This window comes from Salvelinus namaycush, chromosome 26, assembly GCF_016432855.1.
Source record: "Salvelinus namaycush isolate Seneca chromosome 26, SaNama_1.0, whole genome shotgun sequence".
NCBI classification, from domain to species: domain Eukaryota; kingdom Metazoa; phylum Chordata; class Actinopteri; order Salmoniformes; family Salmonidae; genus Salvelinus; species Salvelinus namaycush.
Window position 1 is genome coordinate 30,220,185 of NC_052332.1, and position 22,166 is coordinate 30,242,350.

At 43.1% G+C, this 22,166-nt stretch overlaps 1 protein-coding gene across 1 annotated transcript in view; it reads left to right on the plus strand.

The window, feature by feature from the left end:
* Positions 1-1,008: 1,008 nt before the first annotated feature.
* lrch2 (leucine-rich repeats and calponin homology (CH) domain containing 2) overlaps positions 1,009-22,166 on the plus strand; it is a 93,274-nt gene continuing 72,116 nt past the window's right edge. The window contains exon 1 of the mRNA XM_038964703.1: positions 1,009-1,243. Coding sequence (XP_038820631.1) covers positions 1,009-1,243 — 235 coding nt within the window. The remainder of the gene's footprint in view (positions 1,244-22,166) is intronic.

Genomic DNA, 22,166 nt, shown 5'->3' on the forward strand with positions numbered 1-22,166 from the left:
CCAATAATGACAAAGCAAAAACAGGTTTTTAGAAATGTTTGCACATTTATTAAAATTAAAAAACAGAAATACCTCATTAAGGGGAGCTAATGGGATCCAATATTAAAGTGGCATTATGTCTGCACTGTTCAATACAATATGACAATAATGGATGAGATCTCCTTAGATCTCAGCAGGATGGAGTTTTAATAGCAGGCCTACATAAGCACCACAGATGAAAGTGACATATTACATAAAGATTAAAGGAGAATAAGAAATCAGTTTACTGAGGTCTGTTGATGTATGTAGCCTGTGATGTAGGTCCATATCAGACCAAGAAGCCTACTTATGAGTCAAATGACAATAATTATATTGTTCAATAAGATTGAATAATAAAGCAATAATATGCTACTTAGCTCGTAGCTAACAATAAAAACACGAATGTAACTCTTCCTTAACTTATTTTTTGGGCTGAGGCCTCCCTGGAAATAGCATATGAACACACATTTCTTTTTTTGTGGGGGGATGGGGATTACAGGAAATTATCTTTAAAACTGCAATATTTTCTCTCAGCCTCATGACAAAAGGAAGTTAGCTTTAGAAATTCAACATTTTTTCTCAGCCTCCTGACAAAATTTGTAGAATGGCATGTGATTATCTTTAAAACAGCACGTTCTTCTCTTTGGCCCATTGCAAAATCTATTGAAATTGCAGGAAGTTAGCCGTTTTCCCATCTGTAATCACATCTGTGCCATTACCTGTTTATAAACTGAGTTATAACAAGACCCTGTACAGACCTGTATGAAATGTAAAAAATGACCTGGGGGGGTCCTACATTTTAAACATTTCATACAGGTCTGTAACTCACTTTAATTGCACAGATGTGAATACTTGCACCCCTCTACACCAAATGTCCCCTCCGCGCCCACGCCCTCTCAGAAGCCCTTCCCCTAACGTCCATGGAGTGTGTGCCTTTTGCGCATGGGTGTAGAAACGGCCACTGTTATTATTGTAATTCCTCTTGTGAAAATGGCGTCGAGTCAGGGAGGTGTGGGAGCTGTACCGGCTCTTTCAAACCATCACTTATCCAACGGACCTCACTGGAACCCGGGGATCAACCAGCATCAGCATCATCTCCACACGACCCGGAGCCTAGACCGCGCTCTGGAGGATTCCGTGTGCTCAGGAACGTTGAATCTTAGCGGGAGGAAGCTGAGAGACTACCCTGGATTGAGCTATGATCTTACTGATACAACACAGGCAGGTTGGTTTCCGAAACGCTCTCTGCTCTTGAGACCTTGCTGGCCTCAGCTGGTTCAACAAATAGGCGCGTGATACTACAAAGTATCCAACATTGATACAATTGAGCGTGGTGCGCACTACATTTCCTTATTACTATGGTCCATTTGCATGTTTTCACCAACTGCTCTGTTTTATTAACATTGCAATAGATACACACTGTTGCATTTTCTTTCTTACCATATTGTCTTCGTAGAATAGCTGAGCTCAATGTGTTAAAATGTCCCATAGTATTCACGTCCTCTAGAATTGCGCTGGCAGTGCGGTGGCAACGGCTCGTCTTGGTCGCCTGCTTCTCTCTCGCTCTCCTGATGAGACCATATGCATGCATGAATGAAATGATAAGCGCAACTCAGTCAGGGCGATAGAGCAAATTTACATTAACCTACATTTAGATGGTGAGTAGCCTTACTAGGTGAAGAAAATTATCAGCGAATGGGGAGATGAATAGTAAAACCTTACCCAATGAATATGAAATGTCATTTTTGGAGCATGTTCACTGAGAGGCTATTTTGTCTACGGCAGCCCAAGACAAAAGATTCACCGTCTCCATAGCCTCTAGAATGGGTGTATGTATCTCTTATACGAGATAGATTTTGATTGGACATACCCATTCGTTTAGTTTATGTTGGATATAATTCTAGTAGCCCAATTTATGTAAAAATATATTAAATTAGTCAGTATTTTTTTTTCTCTCAAGGGGCCAAATATCACATGGCGGTTTGAGATTATAGGCTATTCATGTGGTTGAACATATAGCAGGCCTAGGCTATAGGCATACATGATCCATAGCCCACGTGTTTTTTTAATCCATGTAGATAGCCTGCATATTTTGGGTGGTCTGAATGAAGCATTCATTTGTCTTATGAAATGATGATGCTGCTGGTTTCCCACACTGTAGTGTATATAAAAGCCGGCTGTACATCATGCATTTGGTGCCTGATTGTGGGGCCTCTGCAGCCAGGTGGTGGAATTATTGATGGTGGTGTTGAGGCAGATAACAGATCCACATACTGACCTTTTTTTACAGGGAACAGGGAGCCTAAATTGGAAAATGTAACAATGAAATGTAGGCGCAAAATGAAAAATATTTGAGGTAACAAGCTGTTTTCTTTGTAGTAATGGTGCTAGCATGATGGTCATGAACATGAGCTCAGTGTATTCTCCATGGCGCTCTGGGGCTTCGGTACAGAGAAGTAATCATTACAACAATTATTATCTGGCTGATTTTTATTTTTTTAATTCTAAATTACAATTCCAGGTTGCACAGCAAAATATATTTAGGCGCATATGCGATTAAAATGATTGCACGGTAGAGCCCTGGCTTGGTCTTGGCTGTACTTTTCTTTTTTCCTGGAGACTGAAGTGGGCTTAATATGTCAAGGCTACTGTGAATGTCTGTGTCAGTAATGTAGGGTCATGACAGCGATTCTAAAGGTCCATTAATCATGTGGGGTGCCTCATTGATGGAGTTAGTGCCTCATTGATGGAGTTAGTGCCTCATTGATGGAGTTAGTGCCTCATTGATGGAGTTAGTGCCTCATTGATGGAGTTAGTGCCTCATGTGGTGTTAGTGCCTCATGTGGGGTTAGTGCCTCATTGATGGTGTTAGTGCCTCATGTGGTGTTAGTGCCTCATGTGGTGTTAGTGCCTCATTGATGGAGTTAGTGCCTCATTGATGGAGTTAGTGCCTCATGTGGTGTTAGTGCCTCATGTGGGGTTAGTGCCTCATGTGGGGTTAGTGCCTCATTGATGGAGTTAGTGCCTCATGTGGGGTTAGTGCCTCATGTGGGGTTAGTGCCTCATTGATGGAGTTAGTGCCTCATTGATGGAGTTAGTGCCTCATGTGGTGTTAGTGCCTTATTGATGGAGTTAGTGCCTCATTGATGGAGTTAGTGCCTCATTGATGGAGTTAGTGCCTCATTGATGGAGTTAGTGCGTCATTGATGGAGTTAGTGCGTCATTGATGGAGTTAGTGCCTCATTGATGGAGTTAGTGCCTCATGTGGTGTTAGTGCCTCATTGATGGAGTTAGTGCGTCATTGATGGAGTTAGTGCCTCATTGATGGAGTTAGTGCCTCATGTGGTGTTAGTGCCTCATTGATGGAGTTGGTGCCTCATTGATGGAGTTAGTGCCTCATGTGGTGTTAGTGCCTCATTGATGGAGTTAGTGCGTCATTGATGGAGTTAGTGCCTCATTGATGGAGTTAGTGCCTCATTGATGGAGTTAGTGCGTCATTGATGGAGTTAGTGCCTCATGTGGTGTTAGTGCCTCATTGATGGAGTTAGTGCGTCATTGATGGAGTTAGTGCCTCATTGATGGAGTTAGTGCCTCATTGATGGAGTTAGTGCCTCATGTGGTGTTAGTGCCTCATTGATGGAGTTAGTGCCTCATTGATGGAGTTAGTGCCTCATGTGGAGTTAGTGCCTCATGTGGTGTTAGTGCCTCATTGATGGAGTTACTGCCTCATTGATGGAGTTAGTGCGTCATTGATGGAGTTAGTGCCTCATGTGGTGTTAGTGCCTCATTGATGGAGTTAGTGCCTCATTGATGGAGTTAGTGCCTCATGTGGTGTTAGTGCCTCATGTGGTGTTAGTGCCTCATTGATGGAGTTACTGCCTCATTGATGGAGTTAGTGCGTCATTGATGGAGTTAGTGCCTCATGTGGTGTTAGTGCCTCATTGATGGAGTTAGTGCCTCATTGATGGAGTTAGTGCCTCATGTGGTGTTAGTGCCTCATTGATGGTGTTAGTGCCTCATGTGGGGTTAGTGCCTCATGTGGTGTTAGTGCCTCATGTGGTGTTAGTGCCTCATGTGGGGTTAGTGCCTCATGTGGGGTTAGTGCCTCATGTGGGGTTAGTGCGTCTATGATGGAGTTAGTGCCTCATTGATGGAGTTAGTGCCTCATGTGGGGTTAATGCAGTGCTTCTCAATTATTTTCTGTTACGCCCCCCCTAGGAAGAAGTAAACATTTCGCGCCCCCCAACTCTCCGCCGCGACTGTAAATAGTATAATTTGTCTATAAAATTGTTATAAGTACACCTCTGCATAACATTGTATCCTTATTTACATTAAAGAAAACAAAAAAGAAAGAAATATAGATCAACTTACAACAAAGAATAACTTTATTAACATTGTTTTTTAGTCTGTAACAGAAAATACTTAAAGTGCATCGATTTGCCTGAAAAAAACAAAAACATTCAAGCCTTATTTAAACTGTAATTTTTTTTAAACTATTTGATACTGAAAAATAAAATATAATCAATAAATAATAATACATTCAAATTGATCAGCAACATTAACTCAGGAGCACAATATATGAAACACTTTGACCTATAAAACAAAAATGAATAAAACAATTTGTGCTGATTTTTTAAAATCAAAATGAGGAAGTCATAGTTTTTATTTTTGCAGCACTTGCTTCATCCAGCATGACAGAGACCATGTCTAATGTGGCAGGCAGTATCAGCTCCTCTGCTATGGAGTGGTTTTTTTTGCACTGAGCAATTTGGTACGCCACCTTATATGATGCTAACAGTGCTCGCTGGTTTACTGAAGTAGCATTCACAAAGCGGGAGGATTGTTGGCAATATTCGGCACGTTTTCGCTGAAAAAACTCAAGCGGCGTATCAGCGTGATTGGTGTGTAATGTCTTTAAGTGACGCCTTAATTTATTTGGCTTCATGCTGTCCACTGCCAACATTTTTAGACACAGTAAACATACCGGTCTTTCCTCGTCTCCCACCGTAGTCACAGTGAAGCCAAGCGCTACATACGCGTCGTCATATTTCCTCGTCCTAGCCTTCGGGATACTTACGTTTGTCTCATTATCTTCGTCTCTCTCCGCCTTTCTTTTCATCCCTGTTAAATATTTTTCCATGGTGTCTCTTAAGGGTTTGTTATCTGCACTTCATATCTCCTGCTCTGTGCTGTGTGCTCTTGTTCGGTGCAAAAAAAACCTACTCCCTGCTGGCAAAAAAAAGCATGTTCCCCGGGGTCACACGCGCCCCAATTGGCATCGCTCCGAGCCCCCCCAGGGGGGCGCGCCCCACTATTTGAGAAGGACTGGGTTAATGCCTCTATGATGGAGTTAGTGCCTCGTGGTTAGTGCCTCAAGTGGGATTGGTGCTTCATGTGCGGTTAGTGCCTTGTGGAGTTAGTGGCCCATTGATGGAGTTAGTGGCCCATTGATGGAGTTAGTGGCCCATTGATGGGGTTAGTGCCTCATTGGCAGGTAGCCTAATGGTTAGAGCGTTGGACTAGTAACCGAAAGGTTGCAAGATCGAATCCCTGAGCTGACAAGGTAAAAATATGTTGTTCTGCCCCTGAACAAGGCAGTTAACCCACTGTTCCTAGGCCGTCATTTAAAGTAAGAATTTGTTCTTAACTGACTTGCCTAGTTAAATAAAGGTATTTTTTTTATGGGGTTAGTGTCTCGTTGATGGAGTTAGCGCCTCATTGATGGAGTTAGCGCCTCATTGATGGAGTTAGCGCCTCATTGATGGAGTTAGCGCCTCATTGATGGAGTTAGCGCCTCATTGATAGAGTTAGCGCCTCATTGATGGAGTTAGCGCCTCATTGATAGAGTTAGCGCCTCATTGATAGAGTTAGCGCCTCATTGATAGAGTTAGCGCCTCATTGATGGAGTTAGCGCCTCATTGATGGAGTTAGCGCCTCATTGATAGAGTTAGCGCCTCATTGATAGAGTTAGCGCCTCATTGATAGAGTTAGCGCCTCATTGATGGAGTTAGCGCCTCATTGATGGAGTTAGCGCCTCATTGATGGAGTTAGCGCCTCATTGATGGAGTTAGCGCCTCATTGATAGAGTTAGCGCCTCATTGATAGAGTTAGCGCCTCATTGATGGAGTTAGCGCCTCATTGATGGAGTTAGCGCCTCATTGATGGAGTTAGCGCCTCATTGATGGAGTTAGCGCCTCATTGATGGAGTTAGCGCCTCATTGATAGAGTTAGCGCCTCATTGATAGAGTTAGCGCCTCATTGATAGAGTTAGTGTCTATGTGAATTTAGTGCTCAACGTTCCAAAACAAAACTGTCTGTTGTGTCTGGGTCAGCCCTGTCGGCTTCTGAATTCACTCAGCCTCCTGTCTTTATCTCTGTTCTCTCAGACACAAACACATCTAGACAGACAAAAGTGCTCTCTCTTTCACTCACACACACACACACACACACACACACACACACACACACACACACACACACACACACACACACACACACACACACACACACACTGAGTTTCCAAACGAGGAACTGAGAGTTTTCCTTTTGCAGACCCAGAGTCTAACTCATGAGAAAGTTTCTGTCACAGGGTATATGAGTTGGTTTGTGTTTCTGTGTATTTATATTCATGGTGTGGGTGTCTGTACTTATGCCATTGCATGGTCTTGGTGGGCAATGTATTGCCTCATGATTCAAACTTAATTCTAACGCTGCTCTTTCGTTCGCTACATACTTCAGTCTGAGACGGATCACTTAAGTAATTTGGGGTGTTGTACAAAACAGTCATCAGCAATTTGGATCATCTCTAACCAATCAGAGTATCAAAACCAAAGACACATTTTCTAAACGCCTCTTTACCCACGTATGTTCTGGCTCTGGCCCAACCCATCGGTTTCTGGGACCAATCAGACAGTCTAGAATGTATTTCCATTCTAGAAATTGTCGGGGAGGTACTCCGATCCAGGCTCATTGCGGAGAAGAAACTAACGTCCGTGAGCGTGGCATAGCTTGGGGGGAGCAAGGAGTTTTGGTAGCCAGGCAAGGCAATGTAGGCTACTCAGATGGGCAACTATTTGGCAAATTCAAACACTGAGAAGTTCACACAGGCCAGTGTGCCTGATGTTTGGAGAAATGAAAAACACCAGCCTAGACAGCAGCCTCTGGCTCAGATTGCAGATAGATACTAGCCTGTGATGTTTGTGCAACCTGATTTAATCATTGCCCTAAGGTCTTAGTTAAAAATGCTTACTGAGTAATAAAGTTCATAAGGATTTATTGTGTACCTTTTTAGGTAAGGAATTGGGTCCTAAATGCAAGAGTCCCCTCTACTTAGATAGGAGGGACATGCAGTAGGCTTACCGTACTGCATCAGAGATAAAGTGCTGTGGCTGAATTATACATGGAATGCTCCCTCAGCCTAACTAACGAGCTACTTGATGTCTATTTTTGGAATGAGATGCATTTGTTAGCTACTGCATACAAACATACTTATTTCACAGTTTATCAGTTCCTCAAGTGATCGGACTGACTTGACTTTTGTGACATGACGGCAGTGTGCGGTGGGTTCAGCACATAATGATAACAGTGTTATGTGAAGTGTATACTGTATAACAGAGCAATGTGTGAAAAAATGCATGATACTGACCTAGTCTTGAGAAGCTGTGAAGACGACAGGAAGTTTGGGTGTGTGTGTATTGGTGAGAGAGCAGGCTTGTTGTGTGATGAATCAGGTGGGATGTGATGATCTCGTCATTGGCACTATCAAAGGCAAGACCTGCCGGCGAGAAGATACTTGACAAGTTATTTCAATGTGGGGATAGGGAGGACCTGTGAAAGACCAGATAGTTTCCGTCCATGTTGAGATTGAATGCATGCAGTGTTGATTGTAATTTAGAGTGATGTTGCAGAAGTGATATAAAGCCAGAAGACAGTTGGCTAAATGCACTGCTATGGGCCTGTCTATGGGCCTGTCTATGGGCCTGTCTATGGGCCTGTCTATGGGCCTGGTGTGTTTGATCAGTACTACTGCATTGACTTTTTGCTCTTCTCTGTCTCTATAAAAGGAAATATATTCTGCAGACTAGTGCAGATAAATAAAGGGAGGACAAGCAGTCCCTTTCAGATGGATAAAGAAGGCTGTGTATACAAGCAGGTGTATTTCCATTCACACATTATAGTGTAAATTATTTTGCAGTAAGGGAATATGCTGAGGATTTTTTTTTAAACTTATTTTTGACATTTTCACAAGGGATTCCTCTTGATGGTGACTTTGTCATCTTTGAGAAAAAACCCTAAAAAGAAATGGAAGGCATATCTTGTTTAAGCTGGCATCATCAAATCCTCAACCTAAATTCAACTGGCAGATGGAGATAGTCCTGTTCAGAGATCACTGGTGGGATGAAAGGAGAAATGCATCAGTTGCATGAATAGTGTTCTACATCTATGCTGATTTTAAGTCCAAGTACATGATTGCTAGTTCAGAAAGAGAAACGGGTCTAGTTAAGTTTTAGGAAGCAAGAATCAGTAGTTACTTGGAAAAACACTTGACAGATCATCTAAAGAAAAGGTTTTAATGATGATGACTTATCGTTGATATTGTAAGCTAGTAGCGAATTCTTGTACAGCACTGGAGGTAGGTGGCACCTTAATTGGGGAGGACAGGCTCGTGGTAATTGCTGGAGCGGAATCAGTGAAATGTTATCAAATACATCACATACATGATTTCCATGTGTTTGATGCCATTCCCTACGTTCCAGCCATTATTATGAGCCGTCCTCCCCTCAACAGCCTCCACTGTTTTACAGCACACAGTCAAAATGAAACATCACTCCAGAAAAAAACATGCTCTGTCTGGTTTTGGTGAGATTACATATTACAGATGGATGGTTGGGCAAGCAAGGATAGGAACTTCACTCTTTTCAGTGGAGGATATCTTCATAATACAAACTCTCACTTAGAATCCAAACTTTTCCAGACAGAATTTTTCTCTGACAGAATACGTGATGACAGAACCGTGTATAGAGTATACTCAGTGCATAGAGCCTTCTCAGACCGAACCCTCCCACTCTAGTTCCAGACAGAATTCTCCCAGACGGAATCCTCTGAACAGATCGTAACTCTCAAATAGAATCATTGAACATAGATTTCTGGAACATCGAACCACAAGACAGAATACAATCAGAGTTCAATGAATTCCCTTTGAAGAATACTTTCGGAATGCTTAAAAACTTTTAACACAGCAAGATATAGTTTCTAAAAGTGTTAGATAAAATCCCAATTATATTGTTCTCTAGTGTGTTGGGTCATTGCAGGAGCTGTCAACATAGTCCTATGCCATGTGTTCAAGCAACACTCTTCCCATGTGTTCAAGCAATGAAAGTTGCATCATCCTGTTAAGTGAACCAGAGAGAGCGCATGTGTCTTTGTGTGTGTATTGTTTACGTAAGACGGATACAAAGACAGAGGAAGGTGAGCTGACACAAAGGTGCATGTTTGCAGTATGCTGTTGACAGTTTGCACTTATAGCCTACTACCATGTGCACATTGATGTGGTTATAATGTGAAGAACTAGCCTAATAGTTTATGAATATTTTACGCTAAATGCTCTGATCTGTTGCGTCAGCGACATTGCATAAAAAAGTTTTTTTGATGCTAGTGGTTGTAAATTATTAATTTGGGATGTATTGCATCCCACAACTGTCCCAGACTATGTTTGGAATATTTTTTTCTCGTAAAGAATAGAATAGGTCCACTTTTGTACTATGGGGGATAGTAGATTGACATAGGCTAGTGCTTTTGCTGTTCGTTAGGCCTACTCATCTTGTTGGCTGATGAAAAGTACAAGTGGACAGTTCTTCCAATATCTTCAATATGCTCCTCGGAATTGGATAACGACGCGCACAGCTGCATCCCCGATCTGTCTGTCTTCACTTGTAGCCTGTGAGAAAGACCCGATCACTTGACGAAGAGCCGTCTGAGTGGGAGGCGCTTCGGATTGCGTAGCACACTCAGGGAGAAGGGCACAAAGCAACACTCTGGGCCGCAAAAATCATGTTTTTTTTAGGATGCATTACGGCCACAAAAGGGGATGCCGCCTTGAAATTCGAGGCATTATAAAGTGCTTGTCAAATTGTGAATGAAAGACTTTTGGAGTATGTACAGCCTGCGCAAAACACAAAGAAGAGCCTTTTCAAGCGACTTTTTTTCAAATGATCATTAGAGTCTCATCATGCAGCCTTACAATGTAATACAAATCAAAACATATAGCCCAACATTTGCAGAACAACTAAAGTTACATTAATAACTCTAAATTAAGCATATAGGAGTAGCTATTTCTTTGTAAAATACTCAACACAGAATTGTCACGTGTGCAAACTCCCTCAAATCGTTTGGAGAAAATATTTATATTTTATTCAGGTTTGTTCAATTGTATTCTTCAAACCATAAAATAATATGAAATAATACCAAGGAATTATAAGCTAATCTACTAGTGTAGCCCACAGCCATTTGGCATAGCCACATCAGGACCTAACATAAGGACAACTCAGAGTATGCTATTCTTTTCTTCTGAAATAGACTACATTTTCCTCATAACATGTTTCTTTAGACCTGTCTAAAATAAATAATGGATTTATTGTGAAGGTGTAGGATATATTACATTTATAAATATATTAGATTTATTAGAGGTGGTGTGGTAGCCAGGAGATGCTTAATGTGTTTATGTTAATTAGCGGTCAATTGTCGTGAGACCGACAGTTATTTGCTTGACAATCATCGTCTGATGAAATTTCGTGACCGTCACAGCCCTACTGACCCCCCCCCCCCCCCCCCCCCCCCCAAAAAACATGGTATCTTTATAAATTGGTAATTAAGCAGTCCTCTCCACTACCACCTCTCTCCCACACACACCAACACCCCCTCCACATACAAATGTAACACTCTTGAATTTTCCCAGCCAACCTAATTGCACAACCCACCACTCCCACCATCACACATACAGTGCATTCGGAAAGTATTCAGACCCCTTGACTTTTTTCAGATGTTGTCACGTTACATCCCTATTCTAAAATTGATTAAATAGATGTTTTTCCCCCATAAATCTACACACAATACCCCATAATGACAGTGAAAATAGGTTTTTAGAGATTTTTGCAAAAAAAAATATTCTCCTTTTTAAATACCTTATTTACATAAGTATTCAGACCCTTTGCTATGAGACTCGAAATTGAGCCCAGGTGCATCCTGTTTCCATTGATCATCCTTGATGTTTCGACAACTTGATTGGAGTCTAAATTCAATTGATTGGACATGATTTGGAAAGGCACACACCTGTCTATATAAGGTCCCACAGTTGACAGTGCATGTCAGAGCAAAAACCAAGCCATGAGGACAAAGGAATTGTCCGTAGAGCTCTGAAACAGGATTGTGTCTAGGCACAGATCTGGAGAAGGCTACCAAAAAAATGTCTGCAGCATTGAAGGTCCCCAAGAACACAGTGGCCTCATCATTCTTAAAAGGAAGAAGGTTGGAACCACCAAGACTCTTCCTAGAGCTGGCCGCCCGGCCAAACTGAGCAATCGGGGGAGAAAGGCTTTGGTCAGGGAGGTGACCAAGATCCCGATGGTCACTCTGACAGAGCTCCAGAGTTCCTCTGTGAAGATGGGAGAACCTTCCAGAAGGACAACCATCTCTGCAGCACTCCACCAATCAGGCATTTATGGTAGAGTGGCCAGATAGAATCCACTCCTCAGTAAAAGGCACATGACAGCCCGCATGGAGTTAACCAAAAGGCACCTAAAGGACACTCAGACAATGAGAAACAAGATTCTCTGGTCTGATGAAACCAAGATTGAAGACTGGGGTGAAGGTTCACCTTCCAACAGCACAACAACCCTAAGCACACAGCCAAGACAGCACAGGAGTGGCCTTGAGTGGCCCAGCCAGAGCCCAGACTTGAACCCGATCTAACATCTCTGGAGAGACCTGAAAATAGCTGTGCAGCGACGCTCCCCATCCAACCTGACAGAGCTTGAGATGATCAGCAGGGAAGAATGGGAAAAACTCCTCAAATACAGGTGTGCCAAGCTTGTAGCTTCATTCCCAAGAAGAATCGAGGCTGTAATCGCTGCCAAAGGTGCTTCAACAAAGTATTGAGTAAAGGGTCTGAATACTTATGTAAATGTGATATTTCAGTTTTCCAAAAATTCTAAAATCCTGTTTTTGCTTTGTCATTTTAGGGTATTGTGTGTAAATTGATGAGGAAAACAAACAATTTGATCAATTTTAGAATAATGCTGTAACGTAACAACATGTGGAAAAAGTAAAGTGGGCTGAATGCTTTCTGAATGCACTGTATGAAGACACACTCCGCTGGCTCCAGAATACTAACACTTTCTCATTCCCATTTTGCGTAAACGTTCATACACACATGAAGCTGCCACACTCGTTGCATTCTGATTTGTGATTTTCCCTGAAGGTGACTGCACCACTCATGGCACACATCAAGTCCATCAACCCAGACACCGTAGACCCACTTCAATTTGCATACCACCCCAACAGATCTAAAGACGATGCCCACTCAAATCAAATCAAAGTTTATTTGTCACGTGCGCCGAATACAACAGGTGTAGACATTACAGTGAAATGCTTACCTACAGGCTCTAACCAGTAGACAAGTGGGATACCTATGTGATAATTCTGTTCATCCACTACAGCTCATCGTTCAACACCATAGTGCCCTCCAAGCCTGTCACCAAGCTCGGGTCCCTGGGACTAAACCCCTCCTTTTGCAACTGGATGCTGGACTTCCTGACCGGCCGACCCTAGGTGGTGAGGATAGGCAGCAACACCTCTGCCACGCTGGTCCTCAACTCTCCTGTACTCTCTTTTTACCCACGACTATGTGGCCACGCACGATTCTAACTCCATCATCAAGTTTTGTTGATGCCACAATGGTGGTTGGCCTGTTCACTGCTTCTTGCCACACTGCTCGTTTAACCCAGAAGCCAGCCGCACCAATGTGTCGGAGGAAACACTGTCCAACTGGCAACTGTGTCAGCGTGCATACGCCCGGCCCGCCACAGGAATCGCTAGAGTGCGATGGGACAAGAACATCCCGGCCAACCCAAACCCTCCCCTAACCCTGACGACGCTGGGCCAATTGTGCGTCGCCTCATGGGTCTGTAGTGACGCCTCAAGCACTGCGATGCAGTGCCTTAGACTGCTGCGTCACTCGGGAGGCCCTACAACCGGATTTCATAGTTTTACCCATTAATTCTGCGTGGTTACAGGGTTAATTCTGCGTGGTTACAGGGTTAAAACAGAAATAACTCAAAGGGTTAAGTTTAGGTATTACTTCTGAGTGGTTAAGGTTCGAGCTATGGTTTGGGAAAGGTTTGAAACAAAATAATTAAAAACAATGCGCTGTTTCCTTTTAAACATCATCAAGTACTCTCCCTGCTTGCAAGAGACTTGTGACCTTCCATGGTGCATTGGTCTAAGCAGCACGCTCTGGCTTTGAGCCTTGTGAGTTCGAGCCCAGTGTTGTGCCATAGTTTCTTTTTGGTGAGCACCAACTAAGGCAGATATCGACGTCCTCCGGGCCTTTTCAAACGTCTGAAATCGACGGCTCTTTCTCGTGACTAGCCTGGACTTTATGCTCATCCACAGGTCTCTACCAACTCAGACACATACACCTTACCCTCACCTTACCTTCATTATTGTTATGTCATTTTCTTGTGTAACTTTAAAAAAAAGTATATTTATTTTTTTACTTTAGTTTATTTAGTAAATATTTTAACTCTATTTCTTGAACTGCATTGTTGGTTAAGGGCTTGTAAGTAAGCATTTCACGGTTTCACCTGTTGTATTCTGCGCATGTGACAAATAAAATTTGATTTGATCTCAACTCTTACTCTCACACATACACACACACACTCGCATACACCCTCATACTCATTACTGACGCCACACATTTACACCCACACGTGCACACACACCCCTCACACCTACGGTGCTTCTAAAATGATTATTGAATAGATTTATTACTACCATTCTGCTGTTCATTGATTATTAATTTCCATTACCATCAGTATCTATCTACTGGTCACTATTACACCTGTTTACATGTGTATATACACTGAGTGTACAAAACATTAAGAACACCTTCCTAATATTGAGTTGCGCCCCCTTTTGCCCTCAGAACAGCCTCAATTTGTCAGGGCATGAACTCTACAAGGTGTCAAGTGGATGCTGGCCCATGTTGATGCCATTGCTTCCCACAGTTGTCTCAAGTTGGCTGGATGTCCTTTGAGTGGTGGACCATTCTTGATATACACAGGAAACTGTTGAGCGTGAAAAACCCAGCAGCGTTGCAGTTCTTGACACACTCAAACTGGTGCGCCTGGCTCCTACCACTATACCCCATTCATAGGCACATACATCTTTTGTCTTGCCCATTCACCCCCTGAATCGCACACATACACAATCCATGTCTCAATGCTTAAAAATCCTTCTTTAACTGGTCTCCTCCCCTTCATCTACACTGATTGAAGTAGATTTAACAAGTGACACAGTGGGTCAGAAGTTTACATAAACTCAATTAGTATTTGGTAGCATTGCCTTTAAATTGTTTAACTTGGGTCAAACGTTTTGGGTAGCCTTCCACAAGCTTCCCACAATATGTTGGGGGAATTTTGGCCCACTCCTCCTGACAGAGCTGGTGTAACTGAGTCAGGTTTGTAGGCCTCCTTGCTCGCACACGCTTTTTCAGTTCTGCCCACACATTTTCTATAGGATTGAGGTCAGGGCTTTGTGATGGCCACTCCAATACCTTGACTTTGTTGTCCTTAAGCCATTTTGCCACAACTTTGGAAGTATGCTTGGAGTCATTGTCCATTTGGAAGACCAGTTTGCGACCAAGCTTTACCTTCCTGACTGATGTCTTGAGATGTTGCTTCAATATATCCACATCATTTTCCTCCCTCATGATGCCATCTATTTTGTGAAGTGCACCAGTTCCTCCTGCAGCAAAGCAACCCCACAACATGATGCTGCCACCCCTGTGCTTCACGGTTGGGATGGTGTTCTTTGGCTTGCAAGCATCCCCCTTTTTCCTCCAAACATAACAATGGTCATCATGGCCAAACAGTTCTATTTTTGTTTCATCAGACCGGAGGAAAAAAGTACGATCTTTGTCCCCATGTGCAGTTGCAAACCGTAGTCTGGCTTTTTTATGGCGGTTTTGGAGCAGTGGCTTCCTTGCTGAACGGAATTTCTGGTTATGTCGATATAGGACTCGTTTTACTGTGGATATAGATACTTTTGTACCTGTTTCCCCCAGCATCTTCACAAGGTCCTTTGCTGTTGTTCTGGGATTGATTTGCACTTTTCGCGCCAAAGTACGTTTATCTCTAGGAGACAGAACACATCTCCTTCCTGTGCGGTATGACGGCTGCGTGGTCCCATGGTGTTTATACTTGTGTACTATTGTTTCTACAGATGAACGTGGTACCTTCAGGCGTTTGGAAATTGCTCCCAAGGATGAACCAGACTTGTGGAGGTCTACAATATTTTTTCTGAGGTCTTGGCTGATTTCTTTTGATTTTCCCATGATGTCAAGCAAAGAGGCACTGAGTTTGAAGGTAGGCCTTGAAATACATCCACAGGTACACCTCCAATTGTCTCAAATGATGTCAATTAGCCTATCAGAAGCTTCTAAAGCCATGACATCATTTTCTGGAATATTCCAAGCTGTTTAAAGGCACAGTCAACTTAGTGTATGTAAACTTCTGATCCACTGGAATTATGATACAGTGAATTATAAGTGAAATAATCTGTCTGTAAACAATTGTTGGAAAAATTACTTGTGCCAGACTTTGAAAGTTGTTTCAAAGTCCTAACCGACTTGCCAAAACTATAGTTTGTTAACAAGAAATTTGTGGAGTGGTTGAAAAACGAGTTTTAATGACTCCGACCTAAGTGTATGTAAACTTCCGACTTCAACTGTACGTACAGTCACTTTGGGGACGTCGTCATCGATGCACTTATTGATGAAGCCGATGACTGAGGTGGTGTATTCCTCAATGCCATTGGATGAATCACGAAACTTATTCCAGTCTGTGCTAGCGAAACAGTCCTGTAGTGTAGCATCCGTCTCATCTGACCACTTCCGTATTGAGCGAGTCACTGGTACTTCTTGCTTTAGTTTTTGCTTGTAAGCAGGAATCAGTAGGATAGAATTATGGTCAGATTTGCCAAATGGAGGGTGGGGGAGAGCTTTGTATGCATCTCTGTGTGGATTTTTCCCCCCTGGTTGCACATGTGACATGCTGGTAAAAATTTGGTAAAACTTATTTAAGTTTCCCTGCATTAAAGACCCCGGCCACTAGGAGCGCCGCTTCTTGGTGAGCATTTTCTTCTTTGTTTATGGCCTTATGGAGTTGGTTGAGAGCGGTCTTAGTGCCAGCTTCGCTTTATGGTGGTAAATAGACGGCTATGAATAATACAGATGAGAACTCTCTTGGTAGATGCGGTCGACAGCTTATCATAATGTACTCTACCTCAGGAGAGCAATACCTCAAGACTTCTTTAATATTAGACATCACACACCAGCTGTTATTAACAAAAAGACACACACCCCCACCCCTCGTCTTACCAGAGGTAGCGTCTCTGTTATGCCGGTGCATGGAAAATCACTCCAGCTCTATATTGTCAATTTCTTCTTTCAGCCACGTCTCGGTGAAACATAAGATGTTGCAGTTTTTAATGTCCCGTTGGTAGGATAATCTTAATATTAGGTCATCAATTTTATTTTCTAACGATTGCACGTTAGCAAGAAGAATGGAAGGCATTGGGAGTTTGCTCGCTAGCCTCTGGATTTTCAGAAGGATCCCCGATCGGCGTCCCCTTTTCTGGCATCTTTTTTTACGCAAAAGGCGTGGATCTGGGCCTGTTCCAGTGAAAGCGGGATATCTTTCTCGTCAGACTCGTTAAAGGAAAACGTTTCTTCTAGTCTGTGGTTAGTAATCGCTTTGCTGATGTACAGAAGTTATTTTCGGTCATAAGAGATGGTAGCAGCAACATTATGTACACAATAAGTTATACAAAATGCAAAAAAAATAACCAAATTGCACAATTGGTTGGGAGAATGTAAAACATCAGCCATGGTCTTCGGCGCCATCTACTACCAGTACATTTTTATGTATAAACCCACCTCAACCACTCCAGTACCCCTGAATATTGAATAAGATACAGACCTGTATATACTTGCATTCTCATGTTTTTTCAACTAATATCGTACTTTGTGTGTTTTTTCTTTTATTATCTATATTTATTATTATTATTGTTATTATTATCACTGTATTGTTGGGAAAGAGCTCTCAAGAAAGAATTTAAGGATACTGTTTTACACCTGTCGTATCCTGTTCACGTGGCTAATCAACTTCGAAACTTGAAACCACACAGTGCTATCGGGAGGGAGCACTGTGTGCAGCATTCCAACCAAGCCTCCCTGGCTCCCTCACCTCTATCCTATCTCCCTGGGTGAAGATGGGCAGACAGACACAGTGGGCGAGGAAATCAATGCTTAACTGTTAAAGGTGGGGAGTCCAGACAGACACCCATGTGTCAAATGACCATGAGGTTTCTAAACAGGCTGATCCACACTTAAAACCCATGCTACTTTGACTTTGTTCTGCAAAGGAAGACTCTCAGTTCCTCTGAAACCAGGGACTTGTTTGGAAACTGTGTTTGTGTATGATCCTTTTTAGATATGCTTGCCTGAAAACAAATAACAAAAAGTCTGAACACATGCCAGCCAGATCAGGATGTTTGTCTGCACTTGGAGTTCTATTGTTGGATATTTTGTTAATCAAGTCTACGTGTACGTATTGTGATTCTCACGATTCTATATGTATTGTGATTCTCACGATTCTATATGTATTGTGATTCTCACGATTCTATGTGTATTGTGATTCGATACTGTGATTTTATTGTGATGTTCCAAACATATGTTGTTCCCCATATGTCTGCTGCAGAGTGAGCCATGAGAGTTTTGATCAGCCATGGAAATAGAAGTGCTGAAAACTAATTGTCTCTCTATTTAAAATTGAGTTTTAGTGCAGGTACAGCCAACTAGCGCAAAAACAATATTCCGATATTGTCAAAACAATACGATATATTATAGGACATAATATCCCGATATGTTACAGTATCGATTTATCCGCCCCCATCACTACTACTCTCTAAATTAAGATTGTACTTTGACAGTGACAGAATATTGTCAGTTCAAAACAAATGATTGTATACATTCTATGCTGCTTTGTATTAAGTGATACTAATCAATGTTAGTCCGCAGGTTGATGTTTATTGGGATGAGTTTTGTCCTGGAGGCAGGACTGAGCAATTTCCACTAGATTTTTATTTATTCTTAACCTTTATTTAACTAGGCAAGTCAGTTAAGAACAAATTCTTATTTACAATGACGGCCTAGGAACAGTGGGTTATCTGCATTGTTCAGGGGCAGGACGATAGATTTTTACCTTGTCAGCTCGGGGATTCGATCTAGCAACCTTTCGGTTACAGGCCCAACACTCTAACCACTAGAATACCTGCCGCCCCAAATGATGGGCCAGCTGCAAAGTCAAAGTTGTCTAAATTGTAAAAATGAATGAAAAATAAAATGTGCTTTTGGTCTTAATTTAAGTAAGGGTTAGGCATCAGGGTGGTTAATGTTAGGATTAGGTTTAAAATCAGATTTTATGACTTTGTGGCTTTGCGTTACATGTAATGCCCATTCTGATATTTGTAAGTTAAATCCAGCCAAAGGATGTAGGCCTATGCTAACATAGAAGAGCTCTCACTGTCACCCTCTGTTTCTGTTGTGGCCTTGTCTGGTGTTCTTCAGACTGCTGAGAATTCTATTACAGTGAATTATGCGACGTGTTACGTTGTAAGATGGAATTCACACAAACTGAATTGAAGGGAAATGTTCTAGTTAAAAGGGACATTTGCGTCTGTCCTTCATCAACCAACAATGTCCTACCCTAACCTTTGTGAAACAAGTCAGCCATTTTGCAGCCTAGCGCATCAATGCCTTTGGCTAAGTGAGGATTTATTCCACCACTCTACCTGAGGGGTAATTATCTGATGGTACAACCAGATAGTACAAGCTAAATGTCATGGTTTGGTTAAGTCTAGCTCATACCTACACTAATATCAAGCCTTGCCTATAGGCAGTCCATTCTGAGGGACTGCTTAGAGTATTCCTTATTTGATTAATTTACGATTCTTCCCTCAGAGCGCAGATACGGGCTCCCTAAGTTTAAAACTAACAGGTCTACACTCGCCTTCATTCCAGCTTCAATCAGCTTCCTAAACTAGCTGTCGTAGTATTGTGTGCTGTGTACGTATTGCTGCATATACTGTCTTTCTATTTTTATTGTCATTGTGTTTCTCAATACGTGCTGCAAAATGAATTGCCCCTTTGGGATAATAAAGACTCTACATATCAAGCCTAACTTAAGGCGCATTTATATCATTATTTTGCGAGACGATAGACAACAGCCACTGGACAAGGAATGGCGGGGGCATTTCCTATTTACATTCACAACATACTTGTTAATTCAACCTTTTTCTGCTCTCAGCATCCATACCAGTCAGGCTTTATTACTTTTACTTAAAAAAAAAATGTAATCTTTATTTATCTAGGCAAGTCAGTTAAGAACAAATTCTTATTGACAATGACGGCCTAGGAACAGTGGGTTAACTGCCTTGTTCAGGGGCAGAACGACAGATTTTTACCTTGTCAGCTCGGGGATTCGATCGAGCAACCTTTCGGTTACTGGCCCAACGCTCCAACCACTAGGCTACTTGCCACCCCACTTTGAATGTCCTTTCCTGACTTGATGAAGAGGCTTCAGCCTGGTGGTTTGGCTGGGGGGTAGTCAGCCTGGTGGTTTGGCTGGGGGGTAGTCAGCCTGGTGGTTTGGCTGGGGGGTAGTCAGCCTGGTGGTTTAACTGGGGTGTAGTCAGCCTGGTGGTTTGGCTGGGGGGTAGTCAAGCCTGGTGGTTTGGCTGGGGGGTAGTCAAGCCTGGTGGTTTGGCTGGGGCGTAGTCAGCCTGGTGGTTTGGCTGGGGGGTAGTCAAGCCTGGTGGTTTGGCTGGGGTGTAGTCAGCCTGGTGGTTTAACTGGGGGGTAGGTAGTCAGCTTGGTGGTTTGGCTGGAGGGTAGTCAGTCAGCTTGGTGGTTTACCTGGGGGGTAGTCATACTGGTGGTTTGGCTGGGGGTAGTCCGCCTAGTGGTTTGCCTGGGGGGTAGTCAGCCTTGCCGGCCCTGTTCTGCTTGAGCTCTTTGGGCATTAACAGATGTCTGCCTGTCTGTCTGCCTGGCTGCCTACTTATGCCACAGATGGCGTTTGGTCAGAGGCAAGGATGGAGACAGAGAAATGGACAGCATCACAAAAGCAGAGCATCACCCTTCTCCCCACCCCCTTCCCCATCGACCCTTGTGCTTCAAATGTTCTCCAAACACGAGTGGCCAGACCTTTGTTGAGCCCAGCAGGGGGTCCCCTTCATACCCTCCAGGTCTAAGTCTAGAAGTGGGCCTGGGCCAACATATGAGAAGGGCTGACTATGTTTTGACTTTGGAACGTGTCTGTCAGTTTGGTTGATTTCATGGGAGAGATGAGCCTTTAGATTCACAGCACATCCACCAACCGTTGTCTTCCTGCGCATATCATCAGAAGAGAGATGCTTGAGTCTGTCTCTCTCCTCACCTCTCCCTCATGTCTGTCTGGCCAGTCTGTCTCCTCCTCTCTACAGTCTGTATGTCATCAAGTCGGTGTCTGTGGGCCCTCAGATTCATGTGTCTGTCTGGGATTTGTTGTTCTGCTGAAAATCAGAGTTAGGGGAGCTTGGTCCTGTGTGCCTGGGCCATGTGAGAGAACAAAAGCCTTTTAGATGAAGGGCTGCTCTCTCACCGCTCCCATACAGCGCTCCTGCGCTCTGACATCACAGGATAGGGATGAGCCGGTAACATGGGTAGACACACGTATTTGAAATCAAGGCTCACCTATGCTGTACAACATGAATGATGCATGTTGGAAGACTAGCTATCAGCACAGAATTGGCAGCAAAGCCTTTACTGGCTGCTGAAGCTGTGCCTTAAGCCTCACATTAGGGTGTGTGTGTGTGTGTGTGTGTGTGTGTGTGTGTGTGTGTGTGTGTGTGTGTGTGTGTGTGTGTGTGTGTGTGTGTGTGTGTGTGTGTGTGTGTGTGTGTGTGTGTGTGTGTGTGTGTGTGTGTGTGTGTGTGTGTGTGTGTGTGTGTGTGTGTGTGAGTGAAAGAGAGAGCACTTTTGTCTGTCTAGATGTGTCTGTGTTTGTGTCTGAGAGAACAGAGATAAAGACAGGAGGCTATGTGTTCGTGTGGGAGAGAACAGAGATAAAGACAGGAGGCTATGTGTTCGTGTGGGAGAGAAGAGAGATAAAGACAGGAGGCTATGTGTTCGTGTGGGAGAGAACAGAGATAAAGACAGGAGGCTATGTGTTCGTGTGGGAGAGAACAGAGATAAAGACAGGAGGCTATGTGTTCGTGTGGGAGAGAACAGAGATAAAGACAGGAGGCTATGTGTTCGTGTGGGAGAGAACAGAGATAAAGACAGGAGGCTATGTGTTCGTGTGGGAGAGAACAGAGATAAAGACAGGAGGCTATGTGTTCGTGTGGGAGAGAACAGAGATAAAGACAGGAGGCTATGTGTTCGTGTGGGAGAGAACAGAGATAAAGACAGGAGGCTATGTGTTTGTGTCTGAGAGACAGAGATAAAGACAGGAGGCTATGTGTTCGTGTGGGAGAGACAGAGATAAAGACAGGAGGCTATGTGTTTGTGTCTGAGAGACAGAGATAAAGACAGGAGGCTATGTGTTCGTGTGGGAGAGAACAGAGATAAAGACAGGAGGCTATGTGTTCGTGTGGGAGAGAACAGAGATAAAGACAGGAGGCTATGTGTTCGTGTGGGAGAGAACAGAGATAAAGACAGGAGGCTATGTGTTCATGTGGGAGAGAACAGAGATAAAGACAGGAGGATATGTGTTCGTGTGGGAGAGAACAGAGATAAAGACAGGAGGCTATGTGTTCGTGTGGGAGAGACA